Below are 24,947 nucleotides of genomic sequence, written 5' to 3'. Positions count from 1 at the left end.
ACTTTTGCAAACAAAATATTCTGTATTTATTGTTGGTAACACCACTTGATAAAGGTAAATCTACATGTAGAATATTGAGTGTGTTGGCTGTTTATTCAATAGTAATAGAAATACTGATTTGTTAACATCTTCAAATAAAAGATCACATGCTGAACCCGTCGGTGCATATTACGTGCTGTGCTGATACATTTTGCTCATTGCTTCACTTGCATTGATCCGGGTTGGATAGGGATGCAACTTCAGGCCAGTTTACAGCATATATTTGTCCTTCCATGTTTTTGACTGTGAACACTTCTGGTCTAGTGCAGACATTTAGTCCCATTGAGAACCAGGCTTCTGACACCGTATGGTAAATCAGTGCTTTGTTTTTGTAGCCTTAATTCTGTTTATCTAGGATATTCCCATGCGAGAGCACGCACCCTTGTCTTTGACGCTACAAAGGCCTTAACTTTGCCAGCTATGTTCACTGCTTGGCCTGCGCCCAGGATGCTGTGTACACAAACTCCACTGTCCTGTGAATGTGTTGTGCAGAAATGTCAGCATGTATTGAAGAGAGTGCCTGCTGCAGCAGAGTTTTTGATCTACAGCCCAGCTCTAGCAATATATATATAGATGTTATTAAGATTGTTTTTGTTAATTGTTGTGCACTGCACTCTATAAAATCAACAGTGGAGCTCGTGCCAGGATTGGTACATAACCTGATGCAACATAATACATGTTTGGCATTGTAAACCATAGTGTGTACATATTGAATTGGCAGGATACATTATAAGCATTACAATGGTAGTTGGCACATTTCGCAAATTGCAGAAATTACGGTAGGATCAGGCAAGTGGACTCCCGCTGTGCAGGGAACAAAGAGAGGAGGGAGGTAGGGGAAAAGGAGAGGCTACAAGAGTGAGGAGAGATAGAAAGAACTACAATCCAACAGTGTGAAAGCTCTGCAGTCCTTGGTATATGAATTTTACCATATTAAAGCTGTTCATGTGTGTCCTTACCAATGGAGGCCAGGCATGCAGCCCCATAGGGTCGCGGCAGCTCTAGCAATATTTGTATATTTACTGATGGTGACAAAGCATAAATGCATTTCTCTATTGAGGGAGCCAGCTTTAGACCCGGCGGTGGAGTTGGAGAGAGGTAGTGATCACACATAGGGATTCCGTTCTTGAAGTGTGGATGTAACATCTAGACCCAGCTTTCACTCAAAAGGGTTAATAAAAGCTCATTTCTGAGCAGTGCCTAATATGTGCCAGTGGTTGCAGGTGGTCACCTACAATGATTTATGCAGACAGGATCTCATTTTTTATCATCTGTCTTTGACACAAAGCAAGAGAGCGAAAGGCAGAAAAAGGATAAAGAAAGAGGAAGAATCAGATGAGGAAACCGCGACAAAGCAAAGGGATACATCAGGGAAGAAAAAGATCTTGTAAGAATGAGATGGAGACTGGAAGTTTCGGGTGGTGGAAGAAAGAGGAATAAAATGGAATCTAGACTAGACAGCCTTAGTATTTGACAATCCCTTCAGTTCGCACCACCAGTGATGGGCATCTGAGAACCCCATCCATTAAAAAAAAAAGATAGAAATTAGCGACTCCCTTAGAGAAGGGGCCATTTTTGAGGTGTTTACTGATGGATTGTAATGTTTATTGGTATAATGAATACATCGTTCTTATGAAATGAGATTTTATCTAAATGGTATAGCTGACAGAGAACTATCTGGTCAGAATCCATAAATGTCGTTTTTGAGTAATTTTGGTAAAATGTGGCCAACTTTCCATAAACATTCGTGGTAGTATGCAGGGCCAACCTGAAGACCTCCAAGAGTCATAGAGCTACTCCTAATAAGTTTAGGTACCAAAACATCCGACCTTGTTGGAGAAAGCATGAAGAGGCTTGAAGTAGACCAATTCCAATTAATGTTATCTAAATTTTCTATTTCAGCTGTTGAAAGTTGGTCAAGTTGACCAGGGCGATAGATCATGAGGTCACTCTACTTTCTTCTCCCTACAACTGCTGTCCTGTTGTGCTGCACGTGGATCTTGCCAACACTGGGCTGCAACAAAGCGCTTTGTGCTAGTGACGTAAGCAAGTGCCTCATTCAGGTAGGCTTGTGGTCTATGTTGTCTGCTGGTCGTTCTATAAATGAACGATAATAATGTGGTTTTCAACATAGTGAAAAAAAACACCCTCAGTAATTTTATTTAAAAGCTGTGCGTCTCTGCTTCAGTAACACATCGTGCTGTTCTCCACGAATTGTTGTCCCTCGCCCCATAAGCATGAAATTATTTCTGTGTTTAGAGAGTACTTGGGTATCCTGAACTGCATTTTCAACTGGATTGTGTTTTAAGGAGCACTAAACAACATTTATTGTTTTGGTAATGTGTGAAAAAAAAGTGTGTGAGCAAATTACTATTTCTTCAATTGTTGAGCTCCAGATTAGAGCACTGTGTAGCTCAGTGCAGATGGGTGCACACAAATAAACAGTTGGCTAAGCTGTAAGTGGAACACTTCACTCATGGACACAAATGATGTACCTTTTAAAGTGCTGATGAAGATAAGGGGCATTGAAGTTGTACAGGTTCTCCCTAAGTGGTGCATAACTGATCGGTCAGTCGACCACTTAATTCTAACATGGGTGTTTGGCATTGCCACAAAATATATCCATAATTTATCGGCAACCGCTTCAACGCTTGACATTCAGAAAGCCTTTAACTAAATTGAGTTGTACATTCTGTTCTAGGTACTTTGAAAAATGGAGGTTGGCGAGTAGATTTCATTCTTGTAAGTTTCCCCTGGTCAGAAGCAATATGGCCTTTCCTTAGAAGTTACAGAATTACCTAGGAATAATCGATAAGGTTACTTTACTCACCAAATCTTTTATTCTTTACTGTAGAAGTACTTGGCTAGCTTAAGAAGAGTTTAGATTTGGGGAAACAAGAGGTTACCATTTCCGCAAACACTCATAATATACTGATCTACATTGACAACACAGGTAAATTCATCACAACTGCTGAAAGGAGCCATGAATGTTGACAGAGTTTCCCCATTATGGCTCTAGAAGACATAATCAAAGGCTTTTCCCACATATAAATTATTTATAAGCTTGTGACAGAACTCTAGTGCACACCACTGGAATAATTGGAGAGCTGAGTCAGCTGTTTAGTGGAGCTGTACACTCGTAATACTTTGATGTTCTGACATGGATCACTATTAAGGTGGCTGAGCGGTGGAATTTCCCATCTTCTCCTGTGCACGTTGGTGACCCCATAATATCTGCCATGGTTGTCTTGGATATGTTCCGTGGTCTATTTTTAAAATATTTTGGAGAGTTAAGAGAGTGTGATTTTATGGTCCTATCTTTTAGAGTGAATTTCTGGTGGCATAGACACAATCCGCCTTAATTCTTTGTGTTCACTTGGCAGGACACTACACACTGGTACATACTACATACACAATCAGACAACACACACGTATATCCCTGAACCATGTAGTGGCTTTGTAGTCCAATGGGGAAAGCCATATATCTAAAAATGAAAAAATAATCACTGGTGAATTTACAGGGAGAGTTATATAATCCATGTAAGTTGTAGAAATGCAGTTTCCCAAGTTCTCGTGGGCACTAGAAAATGTGTTTGCCATAGAGCTTGAAATGCATGAAGAATATGTATAAAAAATGTATATTATATTTTGTTAATACTTGCTATTTCCATAAGCATGTGAAAACCCACACTATACAACTGTAGAGTTGTTTTTTTTTATAATGCATTTTCATTCAATATCACGCAGTACTTGCAGTGTCTCTTCTTCTTTCGCTCTACTTACTTCTTAGGTGATGACCGTTCATGTGTAACGTATGTGAAGATAATAGTGTTGAATGAAAAGCAAAATGGTTGTAGCCATGAAATTGTTACTGTTGGTGTCTAACCTATTTGCATTAAATTTCCATGACCGCTCCTCCGCCTCTACCATGGGAGCACCCGCTATTCTTCTATACGTTCCAGGCATGTGCCTAGTGCACATATTGCTTATGCTACATAGATTTACATTCTGCTCTGGTGCATGCTCTCAGGACTGGATTAGCAATGGGGACTTACGGACATTTGTACTAGGCTCAAAGATCGGAGGAAGCCCAAAAAGTGAGAGGGGGCAAAATATTTTCAAGTACATGGTAGATTTATTCCTGTGAATTACTTGCAGCAATGCACATGACTTGTGCCACTTCACGGAAGAAATCCTATGTTTAGCTCCAAAGTAGAGCGGACACCTGTGTCAAAAAATATATAGGTGAAATTAATTTATCTCCATTCTACACAATATTATGCTGCTTAGATAAGTTGTATATAGTGTGACTGATACCCAAAATGTTGTCATGGTGCAAAATAATAAGAATGGAAGGTAGAGGGGCCTACAAGGCCAACTGAAACAGACTAGCTCTTCATCTTTTGCAGAGAAGTTACTCTGAAATTTTCCAGATGCCCGAAGGGAATTCTAATGTAGGTAATTAGGAAGGGGAAGAAGCAGCGACCTAAAACATAGGTCACAAGCGAATTTTCCATAGTGTAGTGTAATTACATGAGGGATGATATCGAAGGAACCTCTACCTGATATATCAACCATGTGACATTAAGGGCCCAATAAACAAGAAAAGTGCCTTAAAATGGAACGTTGGCTGTTCAGGCTGTGAAGTTTCTTCAGATGGACTCTAACAAGTACTGAGAGAGAGCCAGAGAATGGGGCTGGTGGCAATGTTTTGGACAAATTGTAAATGATGCCAGAGATGGGTAAGGATGCTGAGATACTGTTAAATTCTGTAATCTAGGCAAAATATATTAACGCCTAAACCACTGTTCCACTAGCAGAAAGTGACAGCAAGGGAACGATTTTTCTACTTCTCCTCAAATGATGGAAACAAGAGGCCGCCACCCTACCAATCTGGTCAGTGAATGACAAAAAGAACGCAATACTTTTTTTACTACAGAAGACCTGGGTGGGCCTGAGTTCAGAGGGCTGCCAGAGAGAAGGCCAGGTAGAGGAATTACCTCCTAGCATGAGGACCTCCACATTTTCACTGTTGAGTTTGAGGCAGTTGCTTATCATCCAACGACTACATATCATGCAAATATGTTAAGGGTAAACTTGATATTGTTGATGGAGAGGACAATCTGGGTATCTTCTACACACGACATCAGCACAAATGCAAAAGATCTAGTGAGTGATCCAGAAGGGGTGATGTAGCGGTTAAAGGGGAAAGGTGAGGTGAGAGCTCTGTGGAATGCTACAGGGGATGGGAACTAGCAAGGAGTGAAAAGGATGAAGATGAGGGCGAGTTCTTTTGAAAGAAAATATTGGAGACGAGCGAGCGTATTTGCAAATGCCATTGTGGAAGAAAGCGAATGTTATAAGAAACTGTGTCAAAAACAGCAGATAGTTAGAGAAGGAGCATGGTGGTGTAGCCTTCCTGATCCAGAAGATAGTGAAGGTCATCGGATATGACCAAAAGGGTAGTTTCTGTGCGATGGATGGCAAGGGCGGAAGCTAGATTGAGCGGCATCAAAGTAGTTGTTCACTTCTAAATAGGTGGAAAGCTGGTAAAAATCTTTCTCAAACGTTTTAGTGGGAAAGGGAAACGTAGAGATTGGGTGGGGGGGGTGATAGTTACAGAGTTGCTGATTCAGCGGAAGGTTTCTAAAAAAAATGAACAACTAGGTCCTGCTTTCAATCATGAGGAGTGGTGGCTGTTGTAAACCACATATTGCAGACAATGAAAAGGACACAATTGAAACGTGCAACATTTTTCTTTTACTATTTAGATTTAGACCCTGGTAGGGTCTAATTTAAAATGTCCTACAAGTATTTTTAACTTCTGTTAACATCATTATGCACAAAAAAATAGAAACCCTAACACTGTGATTTTGAGCAGCATCTGACCTCACTAAAGTGTACATTATAATAAAGCAGATTAGAGTTTAGGAATACACATCGGGGTAATTTGCAAGAGCATTTATAAATACAGGATAAAATCTTTCCCAGAAATATCCAACCTCCCGTTAGTAAAAGTGCAACGATGGCATAGTCCTTTGTCTTAGCTTTATATACCTATTTCCTGAAAATGCACATATTATTCCCATTTGAGTTATTTTGAAGCCAATTCTCATAGGCATTTTTGACTAAGTAAGAGCGCACTAGAAGAGTGCCACTTTATTTACTCCAAAAAGCCTTTTTGAAATGGTCTTATTCAATCAATGGTTTGAGAATGATACCCCACCAAAGGTTTTTGTAAAAGGTACCGCCACATAATGGTCAAACTCAAAAAAAGTCATCTGGACAGAGTTGGACTTTTGGTTCCAAGATATCTAGTAGTAACCGCGAACTTCAGTCCTACCGAACCACCAATCCATACTGTCCAACTTTACTTGAGCACAATGCCAATCTCCGATTACTCACAACACAACCTTTGGCAAAGCCAAAAGGCGTTGCCAATGGTTTTAGCCATGCTGTACAGTATTCCCATTACTGTGCAGCATGGCTTAAAGAGAAAAAAGCTTATGGTCCTATGAACCTGCATCATTTGGTAGCTGTGCACACCAAGCATCCGTGTGCCTACACAATGATTCGAGATTGCTTTTTTCCTTTTGTTTAGTGATTAGAGTGGAATCCGTAAAAAAGAAAAAGAAAGTAGTTGTATCTGTGGGGGAAACAATTCTGGGACAGAACTAAAACAGAGGGCAGAGGGGATCGGAATCCTGGAGGGTGGGGAAAAGCGATGGGTGTGCTCAATGGAGAGAAAGCAGTTTAAAGGGGGGGGGGGAGAAGCACACAGCTAGGAAATCAACGTGGCAGGGAGAAGAACCCAAGGTTGAGCCCATCATGGAGTGGAGGGTAAACAATGGGTAAGAGAGCAACATGAGCATGGCAGATGGTGGAGAAGTACATGAGGGAGACAGCTGGAAAACAAATACACTGTTGTGGAGTGCTTAAACAAAAAGAATCAAGTATTTGCAAAGCTGATAGGTCTCGGCTTTGAGATCTCTTGGCTTTTCCAGTGGTTCCTAGCCTTGCTGTACAGCATCCTTCATGCTGTGTAGCGAGGCTAACAGCCATTGGCATAGACAATGGATCTCAAAGGTTAGATCAGTTGGCCTTGCCAATGGTTGTTTCTGTTTCTGTCTGCCCAGACCTGCCAGTAGACACCTGCCAAATGCGGCACCATCAGCCAGTTTGGACCCTTTAGCCAGCAGCACTCAGCATGCCGGGATGTAAACTGCTGGGATTCGCTAGCTGAGACCTGTAGTCTCGATTGTTTTCCTATTCCAGTTATGGACCTCCAAGTTCCAATATTCAAAAAGCTGTTGGCTAAAAACTAAACACTGGGAAAGGCATCCATCACATGCTATGCAGACGGCTTGCAGCCATGCATCTCCCTTGTACCCGTCCTCCCATGTGGAGCCTCTACTGGCCCTTTAGGGGCCCTCTGTTATTGCCCTCATTGTTCCTTTCCTGCAATTCATGGGCCCTGCACTGAGAGCCGTACCTGCTGCTATGTATTCAGGTCGTCATAGAAGGTCGGGTGGTTGTTTGCCCTTAAGGGGGCGGGAGGGGTTGAATTATTTTGCTGCTTCAGTTTTAACGAGTGCCTGAAAGAGTCGTCCCTTTTGTTTGGGCTCTGGTTCTTCAGCCATGAATTGTGTTGTTATTACTAGAAAACCCAGCAAATATGTATTTTATATAAAAGGGCACAGGGATGAGCTTGCACGAATCAGTGTGCCCTTAACTCGGTTTGTCTAGGAAATTTGCTCATTATGATTTTGTGTTTACCTGTCTCCAACCCCTCCTTCCCTCTGTGGTTGGAGATCGGCAGTATTTGTACACTTGATGTGTTAGACGTTTGTGCAGGCACATTATAGATTTCTGCTTTAACGACCGATGTTCTGTGTGCTCTTAGTCGAGCCTTTACATCTCCATTTATTATTCTTATCTTCAAACACAGAGGGTGAGGGTTGTGTGGACTCACGGAGGGTGGGGTGGGAGAAAGCAACTGAGGGTTGGGGAGCAACTTGGGGGGGTGGGTGCAAGTGGGAGAAATCAGCATGGAGGGCGCAGGGAAGGCAGGAAACAGAGAGAGCAATGGGGGGCACTAATGGACGAGAGAGGGAGCAATGTGGAGCAGGGGAAGAGGCATGCGGCTGAGAAAATAGCGGGGTTGGAGATTTGGGGGAAGAAGCAGCACACGAGCAAGAGCATCACGGGGAGGCAGATGAGACTCACACAAGGGAGACATTGGGAAAACACATGCCCACTCGGTGAGTGCTCAAACAAAAATAAAAAAGTAGCACTTAAAAAGCGAGCAGTGGCAGGACATGGTAATGTATCCATGCTCCTGGGTAGGACAGACACATGAAGAGGAAGGAACACAACATACTCTACATTCGCTAGAGGCACTTTAATCTGGATTGACCCTAGAGTTCAAATAATGATGGAAAAGTATGCCACTGATCATGTGTGTAGATAACACCATGATAGGGGGTAGACCTGCTGGCAAATCGGTAAAATTAGTGAGCATGTGTATGCCCCTAGTGTTGCAGCAAACTGAGTTCTTAGAATCTGTAATATTCTTGCTCCTGGTGGACCAAGATATCCCTACTGTTTGCGGGGTGATGTTTAATTGTGTAGTTCACCCTTACACGGACAGGTCCTTCCCATCAGTATAGGGGGCTGCAAGCAGGGCAGGTCGCAAATAAGCTTCAGTCTTGGATGGGCAAATGGCAGAAAATGCTAATTTTACCCACATGTACATGCACTATACTCCAGGATAGACTTGTTTGTGTGCAACTCACAGTAGTAGTTTTTTTAACAGAATACATGGGCAAAACATATTTGGATCACAGCTCACTCATAATATCCATACAATGGTGAGCCCAGATTCGGAAGATCCCCACATGGCGACTACAATCGGCTACGTGATTGAGCAAACCTATAGGGTGACTCTGGTGGAAGCCATAGTGCAGTTCTTCAAAGTAAATCTTGGACCGGTTGAAGACGCGAGGGAAATCTGGGAGGCTTTCAAGGTCACCATGACTGGAATCTGTATTTGGATGACACATATTGTTAGAGTAGAACTAGGAAGGAATATTACAGAATTTGAGACTAGGCTAAGAAGATTGGAGTCCGAGGTAGTAACAACTCCAGACAGTCATCACTTATTGGTGCAGGTTAGAAGGGAGCATTGAGAGCTGGTGATCAGGCTGAGCAAATATAATATAAGACACCTACTGACATGGATGGTAAGGAATGAGACCCGATCGAGTTCCATACCTGCTGCCTAAATACAATCGGGTGCACACGTACACACACAGGTTGGGATCAGTCACACATTTTCTGTATCATACTATATTAATGGGGTTTTTTTATCCTTGTTTTGCAGGTTTACTGTACTAGTTTGGCTTCAAATAAAGCCTATGATATTTCTAGTCCAGATGGTTTGTGTGTGCTCGCTCCGGGGAAAGGGTGAGGGGAACCCAGAAAAAACATACATACTGTCACTCAAAGGCTTGTCTACCTAACGTAGATCCCTTGCTCATACGTTTGGGGGCGCTTCACAGGACTCCTGTCTGTTTTACCCACTCCCAATGGTGTTAGTATACCTGCGGTGGATGGTGGCCCAAAGAAATTTACTGGGTATGACTAAGATTAGCTTAGCAACACAACACCGTGCACAGTGCTCTGCAGGGACTCATTCTCATAATTCACTTGGCATCATGAACAGCTTTGTTGAATGAATGGTTGGTTGTCATTGTCATGTATGAGACTGTGTCATTAGAGGATCAGTTTCACCCCCTACTTTGTGGCATTAATTGGCAGGATCTCAGATATCTTCATTATCAGTGGCTCATTTTGATCCATGCATGAGTAATGCCAGTGGCTCAGTATTATTAGTAGTTACGTATTATTAGCAGCTCAGTATTCTGAATGGCTCAGTGTTCCCAATTGCACACTACTATCATTGGCTACTTGTCTTCTACTGTTTAGCATCTCCAGTTCCTCTGTATCTTCAGTGGCTATTGCAGCTTGGAGCAAAATGTTTGGCCACTGATCAAATTGTCTAATAAGTTTAAGAACCTGTCCATCTTTTTACTACGCTTGGTTCGTAATGCAAAAGCAGTCTCAGTGGACACTTACCAGGCTGAATTGTGTTATCATGGCCGTTGTAGGACACTCCAGGTTGCAGAGAATAAATTCTTGCCTAAGAATGCAGTTTGATTTGCTCTCAAGAAAGGGGACCTGTCCTCTTTTGTATTTGATTATGGTAGTCCAATCCTCAAACATTTGAATTCTGTTGTGATATACTCTGAAACAGAACCAGCTATGAGTATCTTATCTCCTGAGGCAGTATTAAAATGTTGTTTGTGCTGCAACATACGCTAAAATGTAATGTTTTACGTTGCATCACAGCATGACTATTTGTATCTTGGATATGAACATGTTTGTATTGTTTTGGTATTCATATAGCTTCTTCTATATCCCTGGTATTGCCGAAAGCATTTTCTGGATACTTCATTAAATACTTGTATGTTGGTCAAATGTTTGTGCCACTAATAAGATGATGCTCAATATACCAGTTTTTAAGGGTTGTTCCTCCCCCACTGTGTCGGTATGGGGGAGGATTAAGGGGTGGCAGTAGTACAAAAGTAGGCAATTTCAACGACTAGTCCTTTTTTAGGTCTCGCACCTGCGACACAAGGCGAAAGCCCTGTCGCAGCGAGACCCTATTGCTGTCGGCTCTGCTTACAACGAGCTAAGAGGGAGACAACAGATGGGCACGCGCAGCATGCCGGAATCGGATCAGGTCGCGCACGTGAACACTCGCTCCGATTCCGGCATGCTGTTCACACAGACACACGCGCACAGACGCACAGACACAAAGGCACCCACGCACGCACACACGCACACATGCACAAACACACACACACACACACACTTGCCCAGCTGCCGGCTTTGGCACTCGCCGCCACCTCCTCGATGCGGCCACGTGCGCCGCAGCCCCGGAAGGACACCGTGTTGAGGCTCCAGTCCAGGTCGAGCAGCAGCCGGGGGTCGAAGAGCGGCGTGTCGTCCGGCATCATGTTAGGAGGGAGCAGCTACGTGTCCAGCCCCGGCCGCCGATACCAGCCCGCCAGGAGAGCGAGCCTCTGACGCGGCACGGTGAGTACCGGCTCCTGGCGCGCACCATGTGTCCACCCATTGGGAAACAAGCGCAACCGCAGGGTGAAATAGGTTGGAAACAAGCCGCGCCCCTAGCGTGACGGAGAGGGGCAGGAGCCAACCGAAAGAGCCATTGCACCAATGGGGAAGTAGGAACTCTGAGGGCGGGAGTACTGTAGCGGAAAACCGGGATTATTTCATTGAAGAACTGTAGCGTGGCAGAGGGCCTAATCAAATAGTGGCCGATATAGACCATTGGCGACGAGCCACGTTTACTTCTGCAGAGCCCATCATAGGACGATGTATTTATTTTATTTAGAGTTTTGAGTGATGTGCGAGCAGTGCCTGGACTGCTCCCCCGACGGCCTCACTTTGTTCTGTGTGGCGGCGGACCCCCACTGCTGTGGTGCGGCATGTACGGGGGAACAGTATTGAACAGCACGTCGAGTGCGTCATTAGGTGCTTTTACAAACAAGCATTTGCAATGCAATGCAGTAGGCCTTGTTGTTTAATTCAGAGAGAGGAATATTAACCTGTTATGTGCTCCACACATCATTGCGTTTTCCTAAATTGTGAAAACAAAACACGTTAACACATCTGCAGGGGAATTTCGCCTTTTGCAACTGGGGCTTAGTATCGTCATGGCTTGACACAACAGTCATCCACATGTGAAGGGTGTCACAGCTTTGCACACTGTTATGGGTCCGTAAACAAAGCCGGGGCTTCCCAGGTCTCGTTACCCTGCTGCAAGGACATTCCAGCGCCGTGCATCACTGACACATCTCTAAGGAAACATTGGCGCTTTCTTCAGCTGAGAAAGCCATTGTGTTTGCTTAACTGCCGCGCAAAGAAGGCGTGTGCACTCATGATGGTTTTTATTCTGGGACTGGGGTAAAGATAATTTGTTGTGGATTGCTAGTTATCGTTTTCTAAAACCACCTCCTCGCCAACCCCAACCAAGCATTGGCAAAGCGGTAAGCCAGTAGAGTCGACTTTAGAACATTTCCTTTATTGATGATCTACACTCCAGCGTCGGACTTTTTTTCCCCAAAGCTTTGCAGCATCGTCAAATTGCTTTACAAAAAAAGGCACCATGACGCGACCGCTGCTTGCAATTGTCATTCCACTTGTGTGTTCATGCATCAAAATGTATGAATGTGTAAGCACGCATGCGTGCGCCAGCGAATGCCACCCGCGTATTTAATTTTTTTTATTTACTGTTCCAAGATGGCATTGGGATTAAATATGTCTACCAAAAATGAATGCAAGTGGTGCTCATGTAAAGCGCTCCAATACCTCCCTGACCAGTTAGGGCTATATAAAACTGTGAAGAAGGAATTTTTATTGATATATATAATATATATGTATGTTAAGTCCGTGCTGCCAAATAATTATGCACCAAAGAGTCAGTAAGCTGGTGACTAGTGGGCTGACAGATAGTCTCAGCGCCATATTCTACACAAGCATTTGCAATGCAATAGGTCTCGCAGTTGTTTGAGTTTGAGCCATTGCCATTGCAAATGGCAATGCATTTTATTTGTGTTGGTTTATAAAACGTAAAATAAAAGGCATTGATAATTACAATGCCAATTGCTCAAACTCAAACAACTGCGAGACCTATTGCATTGCAAATTCTTGTTTTTGTACTGGTAGAAATTTCCTCTGAGTCTCCTGGGCCATGACGCTGAAAAACCAGATAGGGGCATTGACATTGCCCTCCTATACCATATCCATGGCCACCTGGAGGCTGTGTCTCTGTCGCTTAAATAAAAAAGGCAGAGGGGAGGAGCTACGCTAGCAACCAAGATGGCCGCTTAGGCTCCCGGCTCCGCCGACCTCCGTATCCTGCCAGAAGATCCTGTCGATAATCCTGATTTTACGCCCGACCTCCGTGTAGATGAACCGATGCTCACTCCGATGGTGCAATTCCGAAAACTTAATTCGCTTGGGTGACGGAGCTGCGTCGAGTTGAAGTTTGCGGCCTAATCCAGCAGGAGAGCCGGGGCCTCGAGTTTCGATCTGGCCGTGTCGAAGTTGAACAACATCGGCCGTGAGTGGCAGTCTGGGTCCGGTCCACCGAGGTGGAGGTTTTTTCTTTGCCCGATCTCGACGGCGCTCATCTTGCCTGACCAACATTGAGGGAGGAGTGACGTGGCAGTACAGTGGTCGGGGGTGGAGGTCCCTGACCTGCGGACCCGGTGTGGCCCGGCCGGTGTTCGGTGGGTCTGGGTCTTTGCTCTCGAAGCGAGATATATATTGTCGCCGCAGAAACTGACCAGTCCCCTCTGACGTCGTCCGTTCCGCTCCTGTCGTTCCCCCCCGTAGAAGCCAGCTCCCCGGGGGAAGTGAACATGATCGTTGCTGAGCGTGGAGAAATGGACCGGACGGAGAGTGAGCCATCGCTAAAGAAGATATTGGCAGCCATCGGGGCATTTCATTCCCATGTGGATGCCCTGATTCACAAAATGAGGACGGGCTTTTTGGTGATGGAGTGCGTGGAACCGGACCCGGTTACATCTCAATTATTACCGCAAGCTATGATTTCAGCTACGACCATCTTGAATCTGAACGAGAGCCCCGTGCGACAAGAGGAGCAGCAGCCCTTGGTTGGTCTCCTGAAAAATCCTGAACCCAGTGTTTTGAACATATTGCCATACCTACCATCATAGCTGACTTTGGTAGACTCGATTTGCGTTCCCTTCCCGGAGAATCTTGTGGGTGATTGTCCTTGGACTTCTGTTCCATCCTTTCCCTCTTTGGTGACTTACCGATCTTGGAGAAAACTACATTGGGACTATCTGTCCATGAAGGAGTGTTCCTGTGCTGCTGAAGTTCTTGGCAACCTGCTGACTTTGAATTGTATTGTATTGCATTTATTCAGACTTTTTTTTCACTCTTGTTCTCCTGCTGAAGTAATGGGAGGGGTTCACATAATGGTTCGGAAGGGCCAGGGCTGAGAGTGATCGACTGTAGTTGGTATTACGGCCTTAATGGACGTAGATTTTGTGGCTGTTGGTCTCGCGGGAGGTTGGGCGGTGCATCATGGCTCCCCCCTAATTTCTCTTTTGTTGATTATAGATATTATTGATTTTTCATCATAGGGGGTGCTTGTCTCTGGCAGGGGGAAAGGGGACCGGGAGCTTATATGGAAATGCCCTCCCCCACAGTTTCTCTTTTCTACTTTTAGAATTTAGTTAGTTGGGGCGACAGGCACACTGCTAGTGGGGGTTAGGCGATAGCCGTTGCAGGGGTGCAGGGTGGGGGGTTGGGTTTTTTGTTTTCTTTCTGTTATCGCTAATATGGTTTCCCTTTTTTTCAATCTCTTTTTAAGTATTTCCTATACGCCATCCAGGAGCACGGACGCACTTTCAGGCTGACTGAACTGCCCTTAGCGCCTCACCAAAGGATTCTCGCTACTTCTTGCCGCACCCGCTCCGCGGGTGCCGCTGCGTGTATTCTCCATCTGGGACACAGGGGAAGGTCTGCGGAGCCAACGGGTGAGTGCGGTCAGCGGGGCTGCGAGCGTGCAGGAGACTCCATTGCCCAGGAGTCCCTGCAAGACCACACACCAACTTCCGGTCCGCTCTCCCCGCTGCCGCCCCCCGCCCTCTGCAGCTGTGGTGCATAAAGACCCTCACCTCTTTTCCTCCTGCGGGACGCCATCCAGGAGCACGGACGCACTTTCAGGCTGACTGAACTGCCCTTAGCGCCTCACCAAAGGATTCTCGCTACTTCTTGCCGCACCCGCTCCGCGGGTGCCGCTGCGTGTATTCTCCATCTGGGACACAGGGGAAGGTCTGCGGAAGGTCTGCGAAGCCAACGGGTGAGTGCGGTCAGCGGGGCTGCGAGCGTGCAGGGGACTCCATTGCCCAGGAGTCCCTGCAAGACCACACACCAACTTCCGGTCCGCTCTCCCCGCTGCCACGCCCCCTTGTCTACCTGTTCACCTATTTATTGACCTAGTTCTCCCGCAGCGCGGGACGCAGCCCGGAGCAAAGACCGGGCTAAGAGCGGGCCGTTTGAGGCCGTTCGAGGTCTGAGCGGTCTGGTCTGGGCCCCTTCTCTTACACCCTCGTCTCGCATCCTGGGGTCTGTGTTTGCCTATTCTTGTTGCCCGGGTTGTTAGCCATAGTTAGTCCACATGTGTACCCGCGTTACACGTAATAGGGCGGCCAAGGGAGGGTTGGTCCATAACGGGCCTATGGACGACTTCATTACGCGGACAAGCAAGGCGATAGATCATGAAATCAATAAACTGCAAACTAGAGTGTCCCTTGACTTGGAAGCGGCTAGGAAGCTGTCACTTGAATTTGCTTCCCATAAGAAATCCTCCCTTGGACACATAGCTACTGCTATTTCCCCTAATCGCATTTGCATTCGGGAGGGCGTTATAGCGCTGGTTGATGTTCACGATATGCCTGTTCTGCCCATCCCCTCTCCATCTCTAGGTTTACCTGCTCTGCCTGACGGCCCGCCCATTGTTGAGGGTAGCCCTCTTGTTCCCCCCATTTCTTCCCCACAATCCTTTGATACATCTCTGGCCTCCACCTCATATGGCGGCCTCGATAACATTCCGGTGAATTCCAATAAGAGAAAACGTTCCCCCAGTCCAACCTCCCCACGGAAAAAAATGCCAATGCAGGGGGCCAACCTGTCCATCATTGATAATACTATAGCTGATGCCAGTCCAGTTACGTCTTTCCCCTCCCCATTGGTTCCTTGTGGCGAAAACATCGTGGGGCAAGTCCCTTTAGATCCTGGAAGCACCCTACCACCTGAGAGATCAGACCCGGGTTGGACTAATCAAGAAGGGAGGGAGAGGGAATTTATAGGAGTGGTTTGGCAGTCTCTAAAAAATCTTCTATCTCCCCTGGATTTAAGGCTTTCTCGTATAGAGAACAATCTCCTTGAGATGGAGAAAAGCATTATCGCCTTGGCCACCCTTGGCCTGAGAGGCCTTGAACGCCAGGGTCTGATTGATAGTAACATGGTTACACAGGTTCCTACCCCACCTCCTACAGCTATCCCTGGTTTGCCCCCTAATCCCACTGTGCCCTGCCCTACCCACCCTATTCCCAAACCCCGCACCAGGAGTCTCATTACTGTAAATCCGCCCCCCCAGGCCAGGGCTAACACCTTAAATGCTCTAGCAACACAATCTCATATTGGCACTCCATCAGCTGCACCGAGAGTTCAGAACTCAGTTAGCTCTAGTTCCCGCCCTGCCCAGGCCCCTCGGAACAACACTACACCAGCTGCACTGAGAGTTCAGAACTCAGCTAGCTCTAGTTCCCGTCCTGTCCAGGCCCCCCGGAACAAACCCCCTTCTCATTCTGCTGGGGGTCCTTATACCAGGAGTAATTTTCGAGGAGGTTACATCGACCTTCCTCCTGAAGCAAATGATTATATGGTGGTTTTGACGGGTGTCCCGGAATTAGAGAATGGCCAATACGAAGACCAGCATTCCCTACGCAATAAAGTTATGCATTGGCTTAATACTTATAGACCTATCCCCAATGGTAGGAGGAGTAGAGTCTTAACGACACGAAGAGTTCCGTGGGTGGGTACCACGAGGAAATCGACCCCCGGTGACTGTATAGTCGTAACCTTTGATGATGTGTATACGGCCAAACATATCTGGTCTCCTGGGAATCAAGACTGGGGTTCCTCTATTGCTCCGAGGCCTTTGTCATTCTTCTATCCCCCCCGTGCTGTATGCCCGCAGGGGGGTTTTTGGCCTACAGTCCCCCAACAGCCTAGTTGGGGATACCCTCCCACTGTGTATAATCTAAACAGTGGCTGGCTTGGAACTGTAACTTCAAATGGGTTTGGCAGCCTGGAGGATGTCGACTGACTCCTAACGCCCCCAGCAACAGCACTATCAAGTAATCCCAATGGTTTTATACTGGAGGCGGGGAGATCGTCCTTGGCGACTACCGTGGGTGTGATTAGTACTCCCCCTCCGACTCAGTCCTCAACTCAGGTCCCCTTTATACAGGATCTGGTGCACCCTCCCTCAGCTGTTTGGTCTCCTATTACTCCCCTAGCCTTAAACCTGACTGCCCCCGATGCCTCGTCACCTGCAGCTTCTCTCCAATCTTCCAGGGTCGATGATATCCATGTCATCTCTCCAGTTTCTGAGCCACAGTCTGGTAAGACCTTGGCAGGTGTTCCCCTGCTTAAAATCCTAAGCTGGAATGTGGCAGGGCTTGCCCGGAACTTTGACAAACCTGATTGGATTTCTTTCATGGAGCCTTTTGGGATCTGCCTCCTACAAGAAACTTGGTGCCTGGAGCCCGTGCACAGGGTCGGCTTCACCACCTACTCTGTGCCGGCCTCCAGGCCCAAAGGCAGCAAAGGCCGTCCTTCTGGTGGCCTTCTCATCTGGGTTAGTGTATCGTTGGGGCTCACAGTAAAACATATAAATTCACCATCCCCAGATCTTTTGAGACTCACTATCCAATGCCCGGGGGGCAAGACTCTAGAGCTTTTTAACCTGTACTTTAGGGGGGCCAGGGCGGGGAACTCGAGCCCCTTGTCTTTAACTGGACTTGAAGAGGAGCTAACTGGCTGCAACATCGACTCCTTCATTATTCTGGCCGGGGATTTTAATTGCTGTTTCGAGCCTCTGGCCAGTGATGACATTTTGGACACATGGGAGGACGATGCCAAGAGAGGCATTCCTTTGCTTGCTCTTGACCCCATTAAGAAATGGACACAGAATGCCATTGATATTAACGCACTTTGCTTGGAATACGCCCTCAGAGCCACTAATGGCCGTTGCAAGTCAGATACTGGGGGTGCGCACACATTCAACAGGATTGGACACACCTCCAGAATTGACTACGTGCTGCTAAACTACAACCTGTGGGAATATGTCCTTGATATGGTTGTTCAACAATCCACGGATAGTGACCACAATCCTTTGGTCCTCTCGCTTGCTCTCCCGTGGGACCCAGGGGCCACAGCATTATCCCGGCTAACTTGGAAATCATCCCATGAAGTTGTTCCATCTAACTGCGGGAGGCGACTGAAGTGGGCTAAGGTTGCTTCTGATGTTACAAGAATGGCCCAAGTAAAGTCCATAATGATGGAAGCTAAGTGTATCGCAGGCACGCTGGACTCTGACACCCCTATCCTCGTGCCATTTGTGGAGACTATTGTATCACTTAGTAATCTTTTCTTGGTTCCTGAGGGGAGGGGGGGGTCCAAGCGGAGAAACGAGACTAGGGGTAGAGATCAATGGTACTCCCACGCTTGCCGTCAAGCAAAAAGTGAGCTAATCCTGGCGGTCAGTGCTAAAGACCCGGCTTTGATTTCACTAGCTAGGAAAAACTACAAGAAGACCCAAGCTGTGGCAAAGGTCACGCACGAAACTAACTTCTGGAGTGATTTAATGGATGGGTTACGGGCGCCCTCCTAAAAGAACATCGCGCCTCACCCCTTAAACCCATCGGGGTGATACTCGACATCTACAAGGCAAAGGCTGTGAGTGCGGCATTGTACGGGGCTGAGTTGTGGGGTACCCAGAAATTTGATACCCTATCCCATCTGGAGAATAAGTTTCACAAAGACCTAATGCGGCTCCCCCACAGCTCTCCCACTCTACCCCTTCTACTTGATACAGGAACACGATCCATAGCCGATCAGGCCAAGTTACGTCCCCTCCTTTTGTGGGCCCGTATATGGAATGTCCCTGAACTTTCAAGTTATGCGGATGCACTAAGCGAACTTCTTTCAACCCCGGGCTGGTATAAGATCGGTTGGCTCCTTGGAGTAAAGCGCCTCCTTTGTGACTTAGGCCTGGATGACGCTTGGGCCAGTAGATCTTCACCACCTAAACAGCTGTTAAAGAAAATATTCTGGTCGTGGGTGGATAACGAGAAAGTGTCCCAACCGAATCTGTGCAGATCAGCTGAGGAGTTTTTGGCTATCAAATGCCGTCCCTTCAGAGAACCCTACCTTGATGTGATTTTAAATCCAGCAGATAGGGCGTTGTATTTTAAATTTAGGGCTGGGGTTTTGCCCTTAGGCACAAGGACAGCTAAATGGAAACCACCATGGCAAACCATAGAAACTTGCCCTTTCTGCACAACCAGGGATGAATCCATTCCCCATTTGTTGTTCGAATGCCCAGCCTACGCTGCTCCCCGTCGCAGATGGTTGAAACCGCTCTGCGCGAGGCTGGGCACTCGGTCACACTTGGAGGCCTTACAGCTGTTAAGATCAGATCCCCACCCACTGTTTGCTTGTGGCCTGGCAAAATTCCTGGGGTGGGCTTGGAGGATAAGAACCGCGAGGAGAATGATCCTCCAGTAAGGATGCCAACCTACATTCCAGTGGCCCGGTTGTTTTTTGGTATGTGTCCCTTCCCCATTATTCCTATTCGAAGTTGATAATTATGTACTTGCACAAATGCTTTTAGAATGGTTGTTATCTACTAAGTTGTATATTTTTAGCGCCCTTCTTGAGATTTTGTCAGTTTTGATGTACAACTGTTTTTATGCTCACATTGATTTTTACTGTAATGCTTTTATGAAATGAAACATTTCGAAATAAAGCTATACAACAACAACTATACTAGCAATATTGTCGAAATATCCTGATTCTGTTTTTCGAATTCCAGTGTCTGGTTCCCATGATTCTTTTGCTGTTTCGATTTTATGGGTGGGAGGGTCCTGAGGGTCCGCATTTAAATTGTCTACTGATTGTAAGGTTGTAAGTCTTATTCCGTATTCATTACTGTTGGCCTCTCAGGGATTCTTCTGTTGCTCCATGTTTATCCTGCTGTCAATCCTGTTCACCCTATTATCAACATATGTATGTATGGCACTGGATATGTCTGTTCCTTTTTTCTTGTTTAAAATAATAAAAAGATTTATAAAAATAAAAAAAGGCAGTCAATGTTGGGATGGGCAGGAGTGCTTAGCAGCAGGCTGGGCACTAGCAAACAATATACCTTTTCTAATTATCAGGTGTGAGAAGCTCTCGGGACCAAAGAGCATGGTGAGCATCGTTTCAATATAGTGCTCCAGTTTATCTGCGTTTGTGGACTCCAACATGCCCACTATTCTCAAGTTGTTTCTGCGTGACCTGGCCTCCATGTCTTCATTTTTAGTATTAATATAGCACATTATTTTCTTCATGTTGAGCAACTTCCATCTGCCCTAGACCTTCAGCATGGGAGAAAGGAAGTAGGAGCTCATTGCAATCAGTAAAACAGGTTTGCCTAGTGGTGTGATTGCAGCCCTGTATAGTAGAGGGAATATTAAAAAAAATAATTTGTTAGATGTATACTTCACTAAGTTGAGGTTTAAAAAATATGCAAAGTGCTAGCTTGCAGACTCCTGTATGGAATCATAATACATAACTGCCCATAACCTATCCTTTATATATAGGGTCTTACTCACAAAGTTAAATTCAGTCATAAATATTTGTTTATACCAGTGTTTACCTTTTTTAAGCCTTTGCAGGAATTGAAAAAGGTATTCTTGACAGACAGATATGCATTTTTACAGTGGGTTTCTCAACCAACCAAGAATGTAGGGAAGTCTGTCAATCTCACCCAGTGCATGGCAAGTGGATGGTCCAACTTTGGAAACACTCCAAAACCCATAGGTTTGCATCCATTTCTAAATTCCACTTTATCCCCTTTTCACAATAGAAATGTCTGGAAATTTACTCCACCATCGGCAGGTTTAACACCCCTTCCTTTAAGTCAAAGGGAACTAATTACCTCTCTATTTACTGATGGTGCAGGGGAAATGGCTTTCTACACAAGGACAAATTGTTTCCCTTTGTAGAATAAAAATAGAAAAAATAGCATTTGTACATCCAAGAGAGAGTGCGAAGGCTGTTCTTTCTTCTGCCCCAATTGTTCATGTACATTTCCCATATAACTTATCCATGCTAAGTGGTCAGCAGTTAACGCCCCCTGTCCATCATGGGTTGAGAGACAAGACATTGTCTTTTGAGTCAGGTTTGTTGATTCTTCCAGCCAATCATGTGTATTCTAACTCTGAATGAGTGATATTTGGCATAACATGTTTTGAGCCAGTTCTGGCTCAGGCAGACTACATTTTTCTAAAGTTACTTTTTCACTTAAGTTATTAAAATCTTATTTATCCACTAAATCCGAATTGAAAATTAAGAGAAATAACATTGGAGGACTTTGCTAGTATTTTCCCAGGTGCGTATATGAAATTACATATTTTGATCACACCCAGACCTGTCTTATGGAAAACATTGCTGGAACTACACAGGGAAAAAGCTTTAGGCTTCCACTGTGAGGCCACATTTTAAAGTATATTACAAGGCAGACAGCAGTCAATTCTGGGAGTTAGTCAACATCCTCTTTTTAATGATAACGGAGCATATGCCTCCTCTTCCCACATTTCACCAGAGAAATGGATTGAGTATTTCAGGGGCATTTATGTTTCCGAGGATGGTGTTGGTACGAATGACCCCTTAATCATAGATTCAGCACCAGAACAGAGTAGTTTAACATTCGAAGTGAAGGTCGAGTTAGCTATCGAATGATTGGTGGTAGAGGGTTATTCTGTAATTCTGGTCACAAGAATTTTAACAATCTTTTGCTAATGCTGCCAACTGAATACTGAAGCTTTGTGTATTCTATTTAAGTTGCATACATATAGGGATTTTTATCATCGACTAGTTGCTGTAGTGCTTCGTGGACTAGCAACACTACTCTGTTAGGCCTGCTTGTTTTGAAGAGAATTGATTCACAGAGTGACTTTTGTGGGGGTGTTTGTATGGGAACCGGAGTTGCAATGTTATTGAGTTTTGTTATAAAACCCCTTGATTTTGATTTGAGATCTAAGGTGGCTGTGAACTTCAGTTTTTGGAATTTCTGCCTTCTATGGGATATCGACACATTCCTTCTACTAGTTTCTGGAGCCTTTAATAACCTGGTTGGCAAAAGCCATTGCTTTACTGCTTTCCACGATTTCAGGTGATCTTGGCGGTTTGTCTTTGCTCTGATGGTTTCCTGTAATTTTGTTTCATAGGTAAATCCATTCATTCTTGTAGGAGTCGAAGTGCCAGTCTAGAGCGGGATATTTCTGGTCTGTGAGTACACTTGCTATATTATTCGGATAAAGGAGGAACCCCATACTGAGGATGTCGGCGTACAAAAGCAGAATGCTTGGGATTAGATAGCCAATTATAGTGCTTGGAGTACTGGTAATATTTTGTCCTCAATGCAAAGGTGTAGGAATTATTTCAGGCTGTAGTTTTCTCTGTGTGGATCTTACGCAGTAGGCACACTTCTTCTTTGCATTTGGTCACTGTCCTTCTTTCATATGACCATTGTCTTGGACACTATTGAGAATTTGAGCACCTTGTTTTATATGAAATTTGATATCTTAAAGTAAAAATGTCACTAAGGCTGAGTATTCCTGGTTGTAGTAGTGCCATACTACAGCAACCTACCAGACTTTAGTCCTTCCTTTACTGACCAATGCCCACAAACATCTGAAATTATTTAGTTAGGCCTATATGTATCATAAGGTATTGTGGAATATGAGAAAAAGGGGGCAGTATCTCTTGGAACCTTGTTTCTGAACCGTGTTATGCAACAGAATTGATTCAGTATTTTACATCTGAAAAGTACAATGTAGCAGCATCTATGTGAACTGCGCAGCCACAATTTATGGCGATTTAACACTCATTTTTGCAAATAACATACTTTGCAGTTTTTGTTGTGCATTGAATAATCTGGTGTGCTGGCATCAAACAAACAAGCGTATATGTGGGGGGCTTGATTGAGATTTTTGGATTTCCGGATCAATTGTTCTTTATCTGTTTGCACTCCACCCTTACTGCTAGAGAGTTAATGTATATCCAAAAAGAAAGCATTTACTGAATGGAGATTTCGAAAATTCCACCCTTCAAAGTACCATGTTTCTGCAGCAAGAGGATTTTTCCATAGTGCTCGGGATGGAAAATGCCTGCTTCATGTTGTAACATCTGTGGCAGGATTTAATTAACTACTTAGTCACAGCACAGTGGATCTGCAAATCGTGAATGTGGTTTCCTGAAAGATGCCAAACAAGTAAAAAAATAATATATAAACCGGTTATGATTGTGAAAATGGACATCGTGCTGTCATAAAAGCGCGTTTTGCTGTCCGTTTTTAGGTCTGACATGACATCACACCTGTTGCCAGATCATATTCGATCCACAGAAAAAGGACCTCTGGATCTGCCCTCATGTTGATGATCTTTCCTCTCTACTGGATTTGATTGGGCAGACACTGTACGTCCTCTGAAAACGAGTGCATGTATTGCACGAATTACAATTCATGTGATAGTCCTGAGATGGTTATGGTCTGGGCCGCTGGAATTATGTGGCAAGGAAGGAAAAAACTATTCAGCAGGGTTTACTATATTATAGGGCAAAAAAATCAAATGATGTGGTATTATGTGATAGTATAAGTTCCATTATTTTTTCATTTTTACACGTTGACCCTTTCTGGGCAAAGGGTTCACCTTATTAGTCCTAGTTTAACATCCAAATACAATATGCAACTGAAAGGTGAACAATCATCCTTTGCTCAGTGCCTTCTGCTGTAAAACACGCGTCGCTGCATTTTTAGTAATTTTTGAACGAGAAACAAAATTGTTAAACTATGAAGGTTATGCAGAAGATGATGGAATATACAGTAAACCCCTAGTTATGTTACATACACCACTGATGCATGATCACGTAATTTCAGTGACCTTGGTTATTTATAGTGACCAACCATTTATTCAAGGTCGTGCGGCAGAATTTTTAATGTCATACCTATATGAAATTACTGCACCATCCAGAAACGGATATTGATTATAAACACAATCTGTGCCAAACATCTGATTCACCACGAGTCTTAGAATGAAGACCTCTTTATTTAACAGAGTTTGTATTTTTTTTTGTACTTCCAGAAACTGAGCACTCATCTGAATGAGAATTCAGGACTATACTCTAATAACTACCTAGTAATTGGAAGTCCGGATCTCTGCGATCTGGTTAACATCACTGCTGTCATCACTTTGAGAGGCCTGATAAAAAAAAAATTAAACAACTTTTTACTAACGTAAAAAAAAAATATTGTTTTATATGCAGCAGAGGGTGTGTGGGTTACTTTATACCTCAAAGTAATGTTTATCAAAAAAGCAACAGCACCATAAAATTACCTCGGCCTCTCACTCTTCTGGGGTGGCAAAAGGAATAGCAATTTCGGGTAGGTAATAGTAATGAAATGGACGTTTTAGTCTAAAGCCACATTTCCCAAACTGTGGGTCGCAAGCTGATTTTTGGTGGGTCGGGAAAGTCCAAGCCATAACTAAAGAGCCTTTAAGTTCTGTGTTCATCTTGTCACATTTGCGGTGATTTAAAGACAGAGGTCAAATGTCCGGTTGCTATTCTTTTAACATGGGTATTGGTGTTTACTTTTCTTTCTTATTGCAAAGTGAGATGTGTTTTCAAAGTGAATTATTTGATAATCTTGCTGGAGCACAAGGAAGTGATAAAAGCTGTAGAATGTTTTTTGCAACAAATATCCAAATGTATTTACCTGTAAATGAACTGTATGCACTCAGCAATTAGGAAAGCAAAAATGAAGCACATTTTTTTGTCATTGTGAAATGTGCTGGAAACAAAGATTTTAATATGATCAAAACAATTCAAGACATTTTACTTGCTGATGCGCAACTGATAAATATTCACAGCAACCCGATTTCCACAACTTA

At 44.6% G+C, this 24,947-nt stretch overlaps 1 protein-coding gene across 2 annotated transcripts in view; it reads left to right on the top strand.

Moving 5' to 3' along the window:
* The window catches only part of TWSG1 (twisted gastrulation BMP signaling modulator 1), a 117,269-nt gene that overhangs the window by 34,603 nt on the left and 57,719 nt on the right, over window positions 1-24,947 (top strand). For both annotated transcript variants that reach the window (XM_086964947.1, XM_086964946.1), the window contains exon 2: window positions 1,942-2,102. In XM_086964947.1, the coding sequence (XP_086821073.1) occupies window positions 1,980-2,102 (123 nt within the window). In that variant the 5' untranslated portion in view covers window positions 1,942-1,979. The remainder of the gene's footprint in view (window positions 1-1,941; window positions 2,103-24,947) is intronic.

This window comes from Lissotriton vulgaris, chromosome 4_1 (genome assembly GCF_964263255.1).
Source record: "Lissotriton vulgaris chromosome 4_1, aLisVul1.2, whole genome shotgun sequence".
Classification (NCBI taxonomy): domain Eukaryota; kingdom Metazoa; phylum Chordata; class Amphibia; order Caudata; family Salamandridae; genus Lissotriton; species Lissotriton vulgaris.
Note: the sequence above shows the minus strand (reverse complement) of the source record. Positions and strands in the feature narration are given on the sequence as shown.